Genomic DNA, 16,392 nt, shown 5'->3' with positions numbered 1-16,392 from the left:
GCCTAGTGCAGGATATGAGGGCACACATTAAAGAGCAGTTTTCATAGTTTCACTGATACACTACTGGACAGATTGGCTTTTCCAAGTTGCTCTCGAATCCATTTAACATTGTATTTATGAAATACCATGTGATCGGAGAATGTTCTTTCAAACTGGCATTTACTGGCATTGGGATTAGACAGTTTTGGGCTGAATCCAAAGGACATTCCAAGAGTTTGTACTACATTGGAGTGTGTCAGGCATTTTTTCAAAATCCAATTGCACCCGGATGTACTGAGAAAAACTGAGAATAATGTGTGTTATAGGTAGACCTACAGGAGGCCTGGAATTATTGCACAGCTCTCAAATTTACTAAAGCTCCTTTTTAGGTCTCGCCTGACCCAGTGCATGCGCTGGTCTGGCAAGACTTTTTGAGAGGGCTCCAAAAAGTGCTACCAGGCCAGCCTAGAGCTACAGTGCATGTGCACGGGTGCGCGCGCCGCGCTTGACCGCGATTACTTTCACTTTCGCGGCCGCTTTGATGTTTGATCGCAATCCTGATCACTTTCGCGGCCGCATGGCCGCTTGGCATAGCCAATAGTTCTCGCTTTTGGGAGCTTATAAGTATTTAGTTATGCACCTGTTGCATGGCTAAACACTTATAAGGTCCCAAAGGCGAGACCTATTGGCTATGCCAATGATTGTTGGGTGTTGAATCTCAGAAGGGGGAGATGTGGATGAGCAACAGTATTACTTACTGGAAAAGAGTTGTCTAGTGTGGCAGAAGACCTGTTGGCAAACGCAAAGGAATTTGCACACAATGTTATTCATCACAGGAGGACATCAAAACTTGGACAGGTGATTATGAACAAAGGCCCAATTAAATAGACCTAATAGAAGCCTCACTGATGCATTTAGGAGATCTTTAGGCGAGTTAAACAATATTTGGGCCAGCCCAAGAGTTCCCATGATAGAGATAGGATGTTATGGCCTCTTGAACAACAATTCTATGCAGACCACCAGTCCGAAGAAAAATACTGGGGGACTAATTAGCATATGCAAATCACAATGACATAACAGGACGTGACATCACAACGTACTATTTTACCATTATAAAAATTCCCCACTTACACCAAACGGACCTATTTATTTTTTTTAAAACAACCATTTTACATATCAATGCAGAAATGAAAGAAGAACATTTTGTGTTCGTTTTTATAAATCACATACAGGTTATGCACATATCAAGGAGCAACTGAGCTCAGAAACTGTATACACCTGAAAGAGATACTAATTTTTAAACATACACGTAGAACTTGGCATTGCATATTTAAACTGTGTTTAGAGAGTAAACGAAATGTGCTGGGTGTATATTTTTGAACATTAAATCTTGGCGTTATTTCATGTTTGTTTTCTGCTGGTGTTCTTTTTTCTATCTTCAAAGCACAAAAGCGCTGCACATTTGCAGTTTCTTAAGTTATAGAAGGCTTAATGGGGTAAAGCTCTCTGTCTCCTGTCAGATAAGCGACTCAAAGGTAATTCCTCCAACTGGGCCTCACTCCCAAATAAAGAGGATGCTGCCAGTGCACAGGGTGTTTAAACACTCCGCAGCACGGTTACATGCATACTGTGTTTGTAAATGCAACCAGCTTTAATTTAGTTCTGTGGCACAATGAGGCACCTCTCTGCTTCCTTTAGTATTGGGTAAGGGGAATAGAGTCCTCTCTTTAAAAATAAGGATGGGACTCAATACAGCCACATCCACCCTAGACTTGTGTCCTGAATCTATAGCACAAGAAAGAGGACCGCCGAGTGTCTGATAAGAGGGTGACACTTTGTTCTATGATAAAACTTCAGTTTTGTCATAATTAAACTTAAAGAACTAAGGCTCATCCAGTCTTCAATGATAGTCAAACAATAATAAAATCTTAAGGGCATATTAGCAACAATCGTCGATAATTATCGCTAAGCACACTTAGCGCTAGGATAATTATCGCCGGCTAACGTGGATTTTTATCGCTGAGATAGCGTGGTATTAGCAACGCTTATCTCAGAAGCGATAAAAATCCTAGCGCTAACTGCCAAACATGAGATTATCGCTGGAAACCCAGCGATAATCTCACGAAGTTTGGCGTTAGCTTGATGATAGGGCCTCACATACTTACCCATGATATCCACCTTCCATATGATATCATGGCTAAGTCAGTCCTGAAGCAGGTGTAAGGAAAGTAGCGATAACAGGGGTTATCGCTACTTTTCTTGCCGCTATGCTTCATAGCGTGGGGCTTGATGATAGGAGAAATGTCACTTAGCGACATTTCTCCTGTCATGTCAGGTCAGGAACGCCCACTTTGCATCTCATTAGAGATGCAAAGCTGGGCGTTAAGAATCTGGGCGCTAATGCAAGGTTTCACACGATAGCGTGACCTTGCTAATTTGGCGATAAAATTATCGCTGCTTTTCGCCCGAAAACGGACGCAAAAGCGGCGATCATTTTATATCGCCTCGTTGCTGATATGCCCCCAAATTACTTATGACCTCTGTGCCTCTTCTAACAATCTACTGTGCATAATCAGCACAGCTGAGAAAAGCTGAAAACTTGACTAAGAGCATATGGATTAAAGCTGCAAGAGTCAGTGCATAGGCATTAAAGAGGGGTGAGCCGAGAACTGCACCCCGAAGAACATTGCATGGAATACAATTGGTCTTATTGAAAAAAGATGAGGTCGAAACTGCCTCATACCAGCTGGAAAAAAGGAGAGATCTAATAAGTAGAGGACTATTCTACCCCCTTCTGATATGGCTGAGACCAACTACAAGCATGGTTCAGTGTTATGTTGAGAGTAGAAGCTTGTCTGAGCAGCATCAAAAAGGTTGTTCTTATTCTAAGACAGAAGATAATTCAGAGTTCATAGAGCTAGCAATGATTTTAGACAGTTAGGCCAGCAGTAAAATGGGGTGGTAGGAATGATAGCGCAGGGTTTCTTGACTAAAGGAAGAACTTTGTACTGACCTACTTTCAGGCTTTACGCACTATGGAAGATCTCAATGAGGAGTTACACCACTTAGTCAAGAGTGGAAAAATGGTGGGAAGCGAATTTTTAATTTTAGGAAGCTAAACTTCAGATGGTGAGCTAGATTTAATGACAGACAACTCGTCTTCCTAGAATGAAGCAGAGGAAAAGAAGATGATCTTTTGGCAGAAACATTAACAAAAAACAAAATACATCCAAATGTGTCCATTCTCCATGGAAGGTGAGTATGTCACTGATGTGTATGCATTGCTGGATTGTGTGGTAAGGATGAAATAGTGACTACCTGATATCTCAGCAAAGTAGCAATATTGTTATTTGTGACAAAGCTGATGATCACGTTTGTAAACAGAGGGCCTGATTTAAATCCAAGCCGATGTGCTACCCCGTCACAATGGTGATGGAAATCCCGTTCCCTGAAATATGAATCCCATTATATCATATGGGCGTTTTTTTTCCGGCTGAGGGACCGTTGTGAAGGAGTAACCCGTCCATTGAGATCGAAATCAGGCCAAAAGTCTTGGCATTATTTTGGTTTTAATTTTTCAATAAAATTATTTGAAATGGATAAACTGAAAACAAGAGAATACAAGAGTATAGATGAGATGAAAACATAGTGCCACATGAAAATTAGGAAATGAAAAATTCTGAAAAATGAATAGAATTGGAATTAATTCAACCATAAAAGGCTAAACGTAGTTTCTTAGCCTAAACCAATACATGTTACTTATTTGTGTACCTTTAATAAATCACTATGGACATTATCGAACTTTGATATCATAATAAAGTCCACCATGATGCACAGTATGAAAAAATATGTGAACAAACTAACAATCCACTCTTTATTAGACATGTTTAAAAAAAGTGTTCGCAACTTACCCCAGCCAATGATGGTGTACCAATAGAAATACCTCCTCTCAGGGAAAAAGGTTTCAACAAGCAGAGTAAAGAGGTATAAGCCTTCAATAAAAAGCCAGAAATAGTTGGACATGACACAGTAGTGGAAAAATACCATCACAGCTTTACAACCCACCTAAAAAATACAAAATAAAGCAAACATTGTAAGTTGTGAAAATGGATTCTATCTGTGAGCAAAGATTGATGACATTTAAAAATGTTATTAAACAGAAAGAGTAGCTACTCTGTAGTTATAGTTAGGGTGACCAGAGATCTGGCTTTTGGGGATTTTTGGCCCTTATTAACTTTGCACCCATTTGAAGAATGTCCTCAAATGTTTGCAGTCCCGCTGCCCCTATTTCATCCTTTGATTTCTGAAAGGTTTGTGGCTTTTCGTCGAGAGGGTGCAAAGAAAGAAGGGGAGAGGGCCCAAAATGGGCATAAAATCCAATGCATTTTACATAGACTTTTGTATTTCACGTAGCGCAAAAAAAATCAGTCGAGGTTTGACGAAATTTGGATTGATTATGTATTATGCTTGTACAGATGATTCTGTGGGGTCCTTCACAGAAGTAGGGAAAGTATTTTATAGGTTGTTTAGTGTTTTAAATGTAGCTATATATATGGTTGCAGTAGTACAGTCGGTACTCCCGAGATACATAGTGATGAAAAGTCATTAGCTGATTGGCTAATGATTGCCTTTCCAAAAGTGAAAGACAGCCATCTTTTTTCATCTTGAGTTTCCTTGTGTTCTGCATTACGCCATTCATTGTAAGTAAGTATTAGGTTTGGTATTATTCCTATACCTATTACCACTTTAGTAAAGTGGAAATAGGTAGAAAGTATATTTATAAGTTTATCTCTATTTTAAAACATTTGGGAGCACCACAGGAGTACCACAAAACCCAATAAACAAAATGAAAATGTACCATAAGACACTTTATTGGATATATAGAGTGTGTTAAAGTGTACTTTCTATTTTTTCACATATTTAAATATGCTGAAAATATTGTTCAGAGTAGCCCATTAATTACTAAAAATTACAGCGCTACTTAAAAAAAATGCAGTTTATCATAGAAAAGTATATAGATATGTATAAACAAAAATGATACCCATTGAAATAATTTTGGGGGTATCACGTTAGTATCATGCAACTCTGTAAAAAAATATATAGAAAATTATAAATATTTTGCACTACCTAGTACCACTTTACTAACATCGTAATAGGGAGGGCAAACATTCCAAACCTAATACTTCACTATATTGGAAGGTGTAATGCAGAACACAGGCAAAGGGTACCCACAAACAACATGCTTGTCTTTAACTTTTATAAAAGAGGTCATTAGCCAATCAGCTAATGGCTTGTCATCACTATCTACAATGGTAATACACCAAATACCCCCACATTTTCCTAAAGCACTGCTGCAACAGATCTCACTAACTTTAAATACCCTAAAAATTATGAAATACTTACACTACTTACCTGCACTATAAAAAATTATTATCTATGTATTATAATAGGTAATCCTTCAAAATTATGACAATATCAGAATGGCGATATTCACTCTACGGAAACTCCAAATGTGTATGTAAAAAACATTTGATTTAAGCAAGTTTTGGGACATCCCTTTTTTGCACTTCCTTGACCAAACCCCGCAAAACCTTTACTCCTCCCACAGCGAAACAGGTGCTGCAGGTTTCTAAAATTTCACAAAGTAACATGTTAACCTATTACCACTTGAAACAAGTGGTAATAGGTTGTTAACATCAAAAAACCTAATATTTAACTATATGTAAGGCTCTAACCAAGAATGCTTTTAAACGCTGACTGTACAATAATACAAAATTGTGATAATAACTAGATGACTGATTTCTACCTTTGGTAAACACAGCCATCAACTAATCACATAACCAGTTCTCAGCACCATGTACCATGGTATACTGTGAACTTACTACGATATACCATAGGACAATATAGACCTACATTTTATACAACTTATAAGTTTAACATTAATTACACTATTTTCATATAAAATCAGAAAATTCACATTTATAGATTATGATATATATTTTGGAGATATTACATTTCCTTTAATTTACACACTCCACTTTGCACCTATCTACTGTATAACTTTTCACTGTAGGCCATTCCAGTGTACGCTATCTAGGGTATGCAGCTCCACTTTACGACATACCAGTATACTCCTCTACATTGTATGCTAATCTAGTGTACATTATTCCACTCCACCAAACTCCAATGTATGACACTCCAGTTTGCACTACAATACTCTACACTTTTATACTGTTCACAACTGTATTCTATTACACTTCCGTGTATGCCAGTTTACTGGACACCCCTAAACCGTACTGCTCACAACTGTATACTATTATACTATATGCAACTCCAATTAACGCTATTCCACTATATGCTATTCCACTATACCCCACTTGATGGGACACCACTGGGAAGTACGCAATTCCAGTGTATTCTACTCAACTCTACGGCACTCCATTGTACTGAAATGCACTCTACGCCACTGGACTGTACCACAATCTATTACGCTATTTCACTTTACAAGACTACATTCTGTGTCACTCTACTAAACAACATTTCACTGTATGTCATTAGACTCTATGCTTCTATAATTACCACATTGAATTGTACGACACTGTGCTGTATGCTACTCCACTATATGCCCCTCCAATATACATCCAAACACTTAACCACAATAAACTCAATGTTATTACACAGAACACTACTCTATTTTACACTACTCTACTGCATGACACTACACTTTATGCTACTCCACTACACGCTATTGTACTGTACCTCACTGTACGGTACACTATTCTGCTCTGCACCACTGCACTGTAAGGAACTTCAATATACGCCACTCCAATTAACGCAACTTTACTTTACAACACTATACTGTACCACACTTGACTTTACGTAACCCCACTGAACACAAACGACTCCACCTCATTCTACTATATGCAACTCCAATATTTGCCAACCCAGTGTACGCAATTCCAGTTTACACCACTCCACTGTACCATGCTCCATTCTACGCCCCTTCACTGTATGATATTTCAGTGTACAATATTCCAATATATGCCCCTACACTGTACAACACTTCAGACTATAACACTGCACTGCACACTAGTACAGTGTACGTGAATACACTCTACAATATTTAAAAATTTTAACTTCACCATACCACATTCCACTCTGTGCTATCCTACTGTATACCACTGCACTGCATGCCACTCCAATATATGCCACTCTACTGTATATGAGTTCACTCTACAACACTCCACTGTATGCAACTCCTCTCGACGCCATCCTGTTGTGTGCCATTCCAGTGTATGCCGCAAACAACAAATTCATATGTTATAATTGAGTTAAATATGTCATTTACACACTGCTTTCATTATACTATAATTCATACTTTAAACTCACATTTATAGTTACAGCATCATCTTTAAATTAATATCACTCGCACACCTCCATACACAGTTTTGTCACCTCACTCGCCAAACTACATTAACTATAACTTGCCACTGTACTGTATTGTACTGGTTGTATGGCTGAGTGAGTGACTGTGTCAGTGGCTGGCTGGGTAAGGGAGTGGGTGTGTCAGTAGCTGTGTTGGTGAGTGAGTGGCAGTATGAGTGGCTGTATCGATGGGTGTGGGTGGGTGAGTACCTGTACAGATGAGTGAGGGGCTGTGTGAGTTTCTGTACGGGTATTTGAGTGGGTGTGTGTCTAGCAGTGAGGGTAGATGTCTGGGTGTGTAAATGACCGTATGTCTCTCCCAAGTTGTCTGGTAAGGAAGGAGCCACACCAGTTGGTTCTGCTTTAGCACAAGTTTATTTTTGGAAATGAAACACAAAGCGGTTTGACCACACACGAGGTCTTGGTCACATATATATATATATATATACATATATATATTCTTTGGGGGAGGGGTGCCATACACCCACCGTCCCAGGGGTGATTTCAAACCCAGTCTTAGTATGTATGCACTTAAAAGGGGAAGGGGCCAATTTCGGGCCGGGGACCCCACCCTCTGGCCTAAATGCAATGCTGAGCCGCCCGGGCTGATTTTGTCCCCTGGGACCCCATCCCCCAGGGCCCGGTCATGTTTCCTTGGGTGCCCTGGAGCCTACCCAGGGCACCCAGTGTGCAACTGGAACACGGAGCAGTCTCAAGGCCATAGCAGTCCCAGTCAGCTGCCCTTTTCCTGTGGGAGCTGGCATTGCTATTGCACACAGGAAGGTGCTGGAAATGCAGCTCTCGGTGTATAATAGCAATAGTTTAATCTCTTTCCCTGCCCGCATATCTGTGGGCAGGGAAAGAGATGAGATCTCAGCTTCTGCCAAAAGAAGCGACAAAGAGTTGTGAGAACCTGGTGGCAAGCAGAAGAAGGCCCGACCAAAAATTAGGGTCATAGCTCGAGCGCCAAATGAATTGGAAAGAATGAAAGTGTTAGACTGACCCAAAAGTGGTAGATTGAAAGTAATGTGTTTACCTTCCAGTAGAGTCGCCCCCCCAGTGCCCCACTTGGTGGAATCTGTTGCATTGGGGAGAGAGGAGGCAGAATTTATTTTGCCTGACTAAGGGGGACAAACGAAGGACTTTACCTGCTGAACGGCTGCAGCGGCGAGGGAGCACCGGCCAACACTGTTTGGAGGCATCACGTGATGTATTAGAAGTCCCGTCACTGCATTGGGCTCTAAAGGTGGACTCCAACGCCCAGAATGCAGTGCAGCAGCAGGAATAGTGTGAGGTGCCTTGCAGCTGTGAGGCATAGGAGGAGCTAGTGATCACGTGATGGGATGTGATCACTTTTAACCAACACAGAAACAGACTCCCTGGAACATCGAGGACACTGAAATGGGCACTGAGGAAAGCCGATCAATGGCTGAAACGCGTCTGCCTAGCGTTTCAGGGACCCTTGTATTGCCAGCGCTTTTACAACATTAAAGCCTACTTTTGAACCCCCGGAGCTGTGTCACACTCTTTTCTTCACAGAAGAGAGACTGGTAGCGATGTTTTGCCAGCTTGCAGGTGCTGGCTTGTGACCGCCCTCTCGGTTTGGAGCAACGCGTTTTACCTGCAAACTCTGGTTTGCGCATAAAACTGCTACGCGTCGCCCCCCCAGTGCCCCACTTGGTGGAATCTGTTGCATTGGGGAGAGAGGAGGCAGAATTTATTTTGCCTGACTAAGGGGGGCAAACGAAGGACTTTACCTGCTGAACGGCTGCAGCGGCGAGGGAGCACCGGCCAACACTGTTTGGAGGCATCACGTGATGTATTAGAAGTCCCGTCACTGCATTGGGCTCTAAAGGTGGACTCCAACGCCCAGAATGCAGTGCAGCAGCAGGAATAGTGTGAGGTGCCTTGCAGCTGTGAGGCATAGGAGGAGCTAGTGATCACGTGATGGGATGTGATCACTTTTAACCAACACAGAAACAGACTCCCTGGAACATCGAGGACACTGAAATGGGCACTGAGGAAAGCCGATCAATGGCTGAAACGCGTCTGCCTAGCGTTTCAGGGACCCTTGTATTGCCAGCGCTTTTACAACATTAAAGCCTACTTTTGAACCCCTGGAGCTGTGTCACACTCTTTTCTTCACAGAAGAGAGACTGGTAGCGATGTTTTGCCAGCTTGCAGGTGCTGGCTTGTGACCGCCCTCTCGGTTTGGAGCAACGCGTTTTACCTGCAAACTCTGGTTTGCGCATAAAACTGCTACGCGTCGCCCCCCCAGTGCCCCACTTGGTGGAATCTGTTGCATTGGGGAGAGAGGAGGCAGAATTTATTTTGCCTGACTAAGGGGGACAAACGAAGGACTTTACCTGCTGAACGGCTGCAGCGGCGAGGGAGCACCGGCCAACACTGTTTGGAGGCATCACGTGATGTATTAGAAGTCCCGTCACTGCATTGGGCTCTAAAGGTGGACTCCAACGCCCAGAATGCAGTGCAGCAGCAGGAATAGTGTGAGGTGCCTTGCAGCTGTGAGGCATAGGAGGAGCTAGTGATCACGTGATGGGATGTGATCACTTTTAACCAACACAGAAACAGACTCCCTGGAACATCGAGGACACTGAAATGGGCACTGAGGAAAGCCGATCAATGGCTGAAACGCGTCTGCCTAGCGTTTCAGGGACCCTTGTATTGCCAGCGCTTTTACAACATTAAAGCCTACTTTTGAACCCCCGGAGCTGTGTCACACTCTTTTCTTCACAGAAGAGAGACTGGTAGCGATGTTTTGCCAGCTTGCAGGTGCTGGCTTGTGACCGCCTTCTCGGTTTGGAGCAACGCGTTTTACCTGCAAACTCTGGTTTGCGCATAAAACTGCTACGCGTCGCCCCCCCAGTGCCCCACTTGGTGGAATCTGTTGCATTGGGGAGAGAGGAGGCAGAATTTATTTTGCCTGACTAAGGGGGACAAACGAAGGACTTTACCTGCTGAACGGCTGCAGCGGCGAGGGAGCACCGGCCAACACTGTTTGGAGGCATCACGTGATGTATTAGAAGTCCCGTCACTGCATTGGGCTCTAAAGGTGGACTCCAACGCCCAGAATGCAGTGCAGCAGCAGGAATAGTGTGAGGTGCCTTGCAGCTGTGAGGCATAGGAGGAGCTAGTGATCACGTGATGGGATGTGATCACTTTTAACCAACACAGAAACAGACTCCCTGGAACATCGAGGACACTGAAATGGGCACTGAGGAAAGCCGATCAATGGCTGAAACGCGTCTGCCTAGCGTTTCAGGGACCCTTGTATTGCCAGCGCTTTTACAACATTAAAGCCTACTTTTGAACCCCCGGAGCTGTGTCACACTCTTTTCTTCACAGAAGAGAGACTGGTAGCGATATATATATATATATACATATATATATTCTTTGGGGGAGGGGTGCCATACACCCACCGTCCCAGGGGTGATTTCAAACCCAGTCTTAGTATGTATGCACTTAAAAGGGGAAGGGGCCAATTTCGGGCCGGGGACCCCACCCTCTGGCCTAAATGCAATGCTGAGCCGCCCGGGCTGATTTTGTCCCCTGGGACCCCATCCCCCAGGGCCCGGTCATGTTTCCTTGGGTGCCCTGGAGCCTACCCAGGGCACCCAGTGTGCAACTGGAACACGGAGCAGTCTCAAGGCCATAGCAGTCCCAGTCAGCTGCCCTTTTCCTGTGGGAGCTGGCATTGCTATTGCACACAGGAAGGTGCTGGAAATGCAGCTCTCGGTGTATAATAGCAATAGTTTAATCTCTTTCCCTGCCCGCATATCTGTGGGCAGGGAAAGAGATGAGATCTCAGCTTCTGCCAAAAGAAGCGACAAAGAGTTGTGAGAACCTGGTGGCAAGCAGAAGAAGGCCCGACCAAAAATTAGGGTCATAGCTCGAGCGCCAAATGAATTGGAAAGAATGAAAGTGTTAGACTGACCCAAAAGTGGTAGATTGAAAGTAATGTGTTTACCTTCCAGTAGAGTCTAGTTTATTAACAAAATCAGATGCCTTGATGATGACCTCATAATATAAGGTGTGCCCAGAATGTTGAGGTCTATACACATTGTATGCCCCAGTTTGTTGGGTTTAAAATGATTGACCAACCAGCATTCCAACACAATTCGATTGATAGTATTATTCATGGGGACATAAATAACACATCATGGCCAACCCGTATTCTTCTTGAATAATTTGGAAATGGGGCAAGCAGAACACAAGGACCAATGTATGCTCTAGCTTGTTGGTTTAAAACGATTGACCAACCAGCATTCCAGATTGATAGCAAAAATTACGGGACATAGATAACACATCTATTTTAGGCTTCAGGGCAGTACTGGGCATGTGATGAACTTCCTCAGTTAATCCGGTGCTTAAGTTCACTGTTAATCCATTTTCTTTTTGAATATGGAAAAGGACTTTTAAAATGTTATTTAGATGTGTAATATTTTAGGTGATATGTGAATTTCTTGCACTGAAAAATTTGACAATGTAACCCAATATTTGTTTTATTTGTGGCTATAGGGAACTGTGATTTGTTGATTCTGTGTATCAATAAATTGTATATGAAAGATAATGTGACAAAAGATAAGATAAATAAAAAAAATGAGACATGAACAATATAATATAGACACACAGGATTAAGGTACAGATTGGTGTATCTTTGTATTGAATTGTTCTACAGTAAGTGGGTTTTTTCTTTGGTTCACATTGATTGATCCCTCCCCCACTCAGTGCTTTATAGGACCAAACGCTCTTTTTGTAAATTAACTTTCTAAAGTGGCAATTATCAAAAAGTTTCAAAATGTTCAAAATTGTGATTTAAAATCCGCCATAAAAATATGTTTGGATTTTTCATTACAATTCTAAAGACAATACACATGAACTGACTACCTGCTCCCATTTGGAAATTACAGCATATTACATGTATTAAGCTAAGGTCATTGTTATCCTGTGGGAGCGATAGGCCTTGCACTAGTGAAAAACAAACGTAAGACTTGTTCAATACCAAGAAATGCAAAACTAAAAAGAGCATGTCCAACCTTTTTAATACATTGCACTCTGTCTTCTAGGCTGTCCAGGGCATACCCTAGGGGTGACTTATACATATTAAAAAGGAAGGTTTGGGCCTGGCTAAATGTTTATTTTGCCAGATTGAAATGGCAGCTTACAACTCCACAAGCAGGCTACAATGGCTAGTCTGAGACATGCTTAAAGTGCTACTCAACTGGGTGGCGCAAACAGTGCTGCAGGCCCACTAGTAGCATTTAATGTACAGGCCTTGCTCACAGGTAGTGCCACTTTACTAGGGACTTACGAGTAAATTAAATGTGCCAACAGAGTATACACTAATTCTACCATGTTTTAAGGAGGGGACACAAGCACTTCAGCACTGGTTACCAGTGCTAAAGTGCATAGAGTCCTAAAAGACAACATAAATAGGACCTGAAAGTAGAAGAGTAAAGGCAAAAGGTTTGTGGATGACCCTGCAGAAAGGGCTGAGTCCAACAGTGTCTTAAGGACTATAGATCATTAATCACTCATAACATCAATGTAGATGTATATTGTGAGGAAATACCTTTTTGGTCACCAAATATGACCTTTAAACAAATAGCAGCTATCAAATGACTGCACAACATTAGGTGATAATTCATGCATGCATAGTAGTGACAGCAGTGAAAGAAACGCCTGCACCAAACTGTTGAGATGCTATTATAGACAATTAAGTGCGTCAGCATAGAAGTTAAGTCCTTCTAGGGACAAAGGTATACTATATGAGACCTGCCTAGAAATGCAGTTAGTAGAACCACTGTTCCTGATTTAGCGTGATATAATCCTTAGTAATCAACTGTGGTTCTATTGCGGCTTAAAATCCCTTACGTTTTTGTGCTTTCTCATGGACAACATAAATGTATTTTGGCTTCAAACCAAATCCACTTATAGGTAAGTATGGATGTACTATTCATAGCTTTAAGAATAGCAAATCTATACTTACCTATGTGCAGCTACCTTTTCGATAATTTGAATCAATATTAAGGTGCAATACACACTCTTGGTTCTCTGAGGATGATAATTAAGTGAGTGCTCTGGCTTTACTATTATTACCAGTTCCAAATTCAGTTTTAGCAGTTGAGGTTAAATCCGAAGGCTAGGAAGTTACCTCTTTAGTCTCTTTCAAATATCCTATGTGACTCCTCATCTCAGCAGTTTCTGCCCACTTTACATGTCTCTGCGTGGATTCCCTTTTTCATCTGAGACAGAATAATCTACTTTACTGTTTGGAGGCATAATGTCAATGAGGCCTGGTATCCTCAAGAGCTGCCACTGATTGCAATCAACACGTCTCTTGCCTTTTGCATTTATGTCAATTGAAAATACTGCCTTGTGCATTAATCTCATAACATAACTTGATCCTTAGAGGCAGAAAATGGAGGCTCTGTCACTGATAACGCTCATGTTAAAGATTTGACCTTGTTTGTAGAGAGCAACTTTACAAGCAATTTTCTTGTCATTATTCACTGAAATGTCCTCAAGTAATTTGGCCATTTCTTTCAATGGTGGAAAGCTTTCTCCCTTCTCCCCAATATAGACTTTTTTGAGAGTTCCCTGCCATACACAATCTTGCCATCAATGATGTTATGTCACATGTTGCAGTGATGTTATCAATTATGTCATAGAACATATCATGAATTATGTAATATGTGGGTAAATTAACAGTTCATGGCAAGGGCGTGAGTTATAGTTACTTTAGGGCACGAGTCATTATAACTAGAGATAACTATAACTGGTAAATTTCAGTGGTTTCATGGGTTTAAAACTTTACATTGGTGCTGAACTTCTCATCTACCTATAACTTTACTTTAACCTTTGGTTTAATCAGCAAATTCCTAGGGTATTTTTTTCTTTTTTTTTGTGTGTCCTCATTCGCCAATACCCATAGTGTGCTGACCGTCTATACATTCCCCTATATCGATAGGCTAGGATAACGTGGGTTCTTCCCTCGGATTCTCTTGATGCTTTCAGCCCGTAGCCCAGAGGGGTATGTTATCAGACTAAAAAGCACTGCCCAACTGTTATTTTGGGGAGATTAGGCATCACTCCACTCTTAAAAGACCTTATGGACTCTGGGAGTGTCCAGTTGGCATAATCATAGGACAGCGAGTCCCAGTATGCGATCTTTTTCCTGCTACATTCTCTGGCCATATCCATTTTAGATGTTTCATATAAAGAAGTTAGCCAATCCGAGTGGGTAGGAGGGGCGGAGACTGCCCATTGCTTACAAATTTGTCTTCTTGCCAGAAGGATTAAATAGAAAAGTAAAAGTCTGGCTGGACCTAGTATCTGGGTATGTAAGCCTAAAATTATTATTTTATGTCAATTTTAATTGCTGTCCCCAATATACTCTCCAATGTTTTTTGTACTTCTTCCCAAAATGACTGGATGGAAGGGCAGTCTTTAAACATGTGAAGGTCCGAGGCCTCAAGGAGACCGCATTTTTTGCAACTAACTTGTGTATTTTTACTAATTCTTTATAGTCTGAGGGGGGATAGGTATGCACGATGAGCCGTAAATAAATGATTCCTCCTTAACCATGCTGGTTTAACTATGCTAAAGAGGATTTTAAAGGATTCCTGCCATAGATGGTCACACTGTTCATTAGGCAGTGAGCCGCTCCACAGCTCATCAGCCAGCTTAAATTCTCCGTCTTCCTCCTGTACTATGGTCCAATACCAGTAGGAGACTTCTCTTTTTTACCTGCTGGCCTTTCCACAAGCTGTTGCTCCAAGCTAGTTCCACCACCTATAGATTTTCCCTTTTTGAGCTGGGATTGTACCCAACTATGTAGCTGGATATATTTAAATCTTGAAAGATCACTACCCACTACCGTTACTAGGTCTTCCCATATGATAAGTGTTTCATTACTGATTAGATCTCCCCATAGTTTAATTCCAGCGTCTCTAAGTGGGGTAACCAATCTATCACGGAGGCAGTCAGGGGAACCTGGAGAGTCCCAAAGTGGGGCCATTTTGGAGAAATAGCTAAGACCAGTCGCCTTCCTTAATGCTGCCCACATCCTGGCAAACACCTGCAGAACTTTGAGTTTAATTTTCTTAAAGAATTTTTGATCGCCAAATTTATACATAAACCCTTCCGGTGTCAACCCCGCCCCTTTCAACATGGCCAGAAACATAGCTCAACTCCCTTTGTCGCTTGGCGTTTTCAACAACATTCGAGAGTGAGTAAGTTGAAATGCCCAGGCATAATATTGTAAATCCAGTAAAACCAGCCCCCCCTTCTCCCTCCTTCGTATTAATTTCTTCCATGCAATTCTAATAGATTTGTATGCCCAAATAAAAGAATTGATCTCCCCTTGGAATTTTCCTATGATGTCCTTATCAAAATGGAGAGGGATGGTGTTAAAAAGGAAAGTGACCTTAGGCAAAATAGACATTTTGACCAAGTTAACTCTCCCCAGAATGGATAAGGGAAGATGTACCCATGACTTCATTTGTTTACGGCAGTCCCGAAACACTCGTGATAAATTGGTTTCTGCCAGTTTATTAATATCTTGAATGATTGTAATGCCAAGATAACGCATACTACTACTTGTCTGTGATGCGGGATTCAGGATATTCCAAGTCATGATTTCTGTCTTACCGGGATTTATCTCATAGCCGGAAACCCTGCCAAAGTACTCCGCCGATTTAATTACTGCCGGTAAAGTCCTATCTAGATCTGCGGAGAGAATCAAAATATCATCCGCATATAGGACCACACTTCTCTCCCATTCCCCATATTTAAATGATTAGATATCGGGGTTATCCCTTAGTTTCTGTGCAAATGGTTCGATATATATGTCGAACAACAGGGGTGAGAGAGGGAACCCTGTCGAGTTCCTCTACTTATACTGAATGGTTTTGTAAGACTACCGTTCACCAGTAACTTGGCAGTTGGGGATTTATATATTAACTG

At 41.7% G+C, this 16,392-nt stretch overlaps 1 protein-coding gene across 4 annotated transcripts in view; it reads right to left on the bottom strand.

The window, feature by feature from the left end:
* The window catches only part of ADCYAP1R1 (ADCYAP receptor type I), an 808,856-nt gene that overhangs the window by 199,820 nt on the left and 592,644 nt on the right, over window positions 1-16,392 (bottom strand). For all 4 annotated transcript variants that reach the window (XM_085628890.1, XM_085628887.1, XM_085628888.1 and 1 more), the window contains exon 9: window positions 3,891-4,044. In XM_085628890.1, coding sequence (XP_085485016.1) covers window positions 3,891-4,044 — 154 coding nt within the window. The remainder of the gene's footprint in view (window positions 1-3,890; window positions 4,045-16,392) is intronic.

Source organism: Triturus cristatus, chromosome 10 (assembly GCF_964204655.1).
Source record: "Triturus cristatus chromosome 10, aTriCri1.1, whole genome shotgun sequence".
NCBI classification, from domain to species: Eukaryota; Metazoa; Chordata; class Amphibia; order Caudata; family Salamandridae; genus Triturus; species Triturus cristatus.
This window is presented reverse-complemented; position numbering and strand designations above follow the sequence as displayed.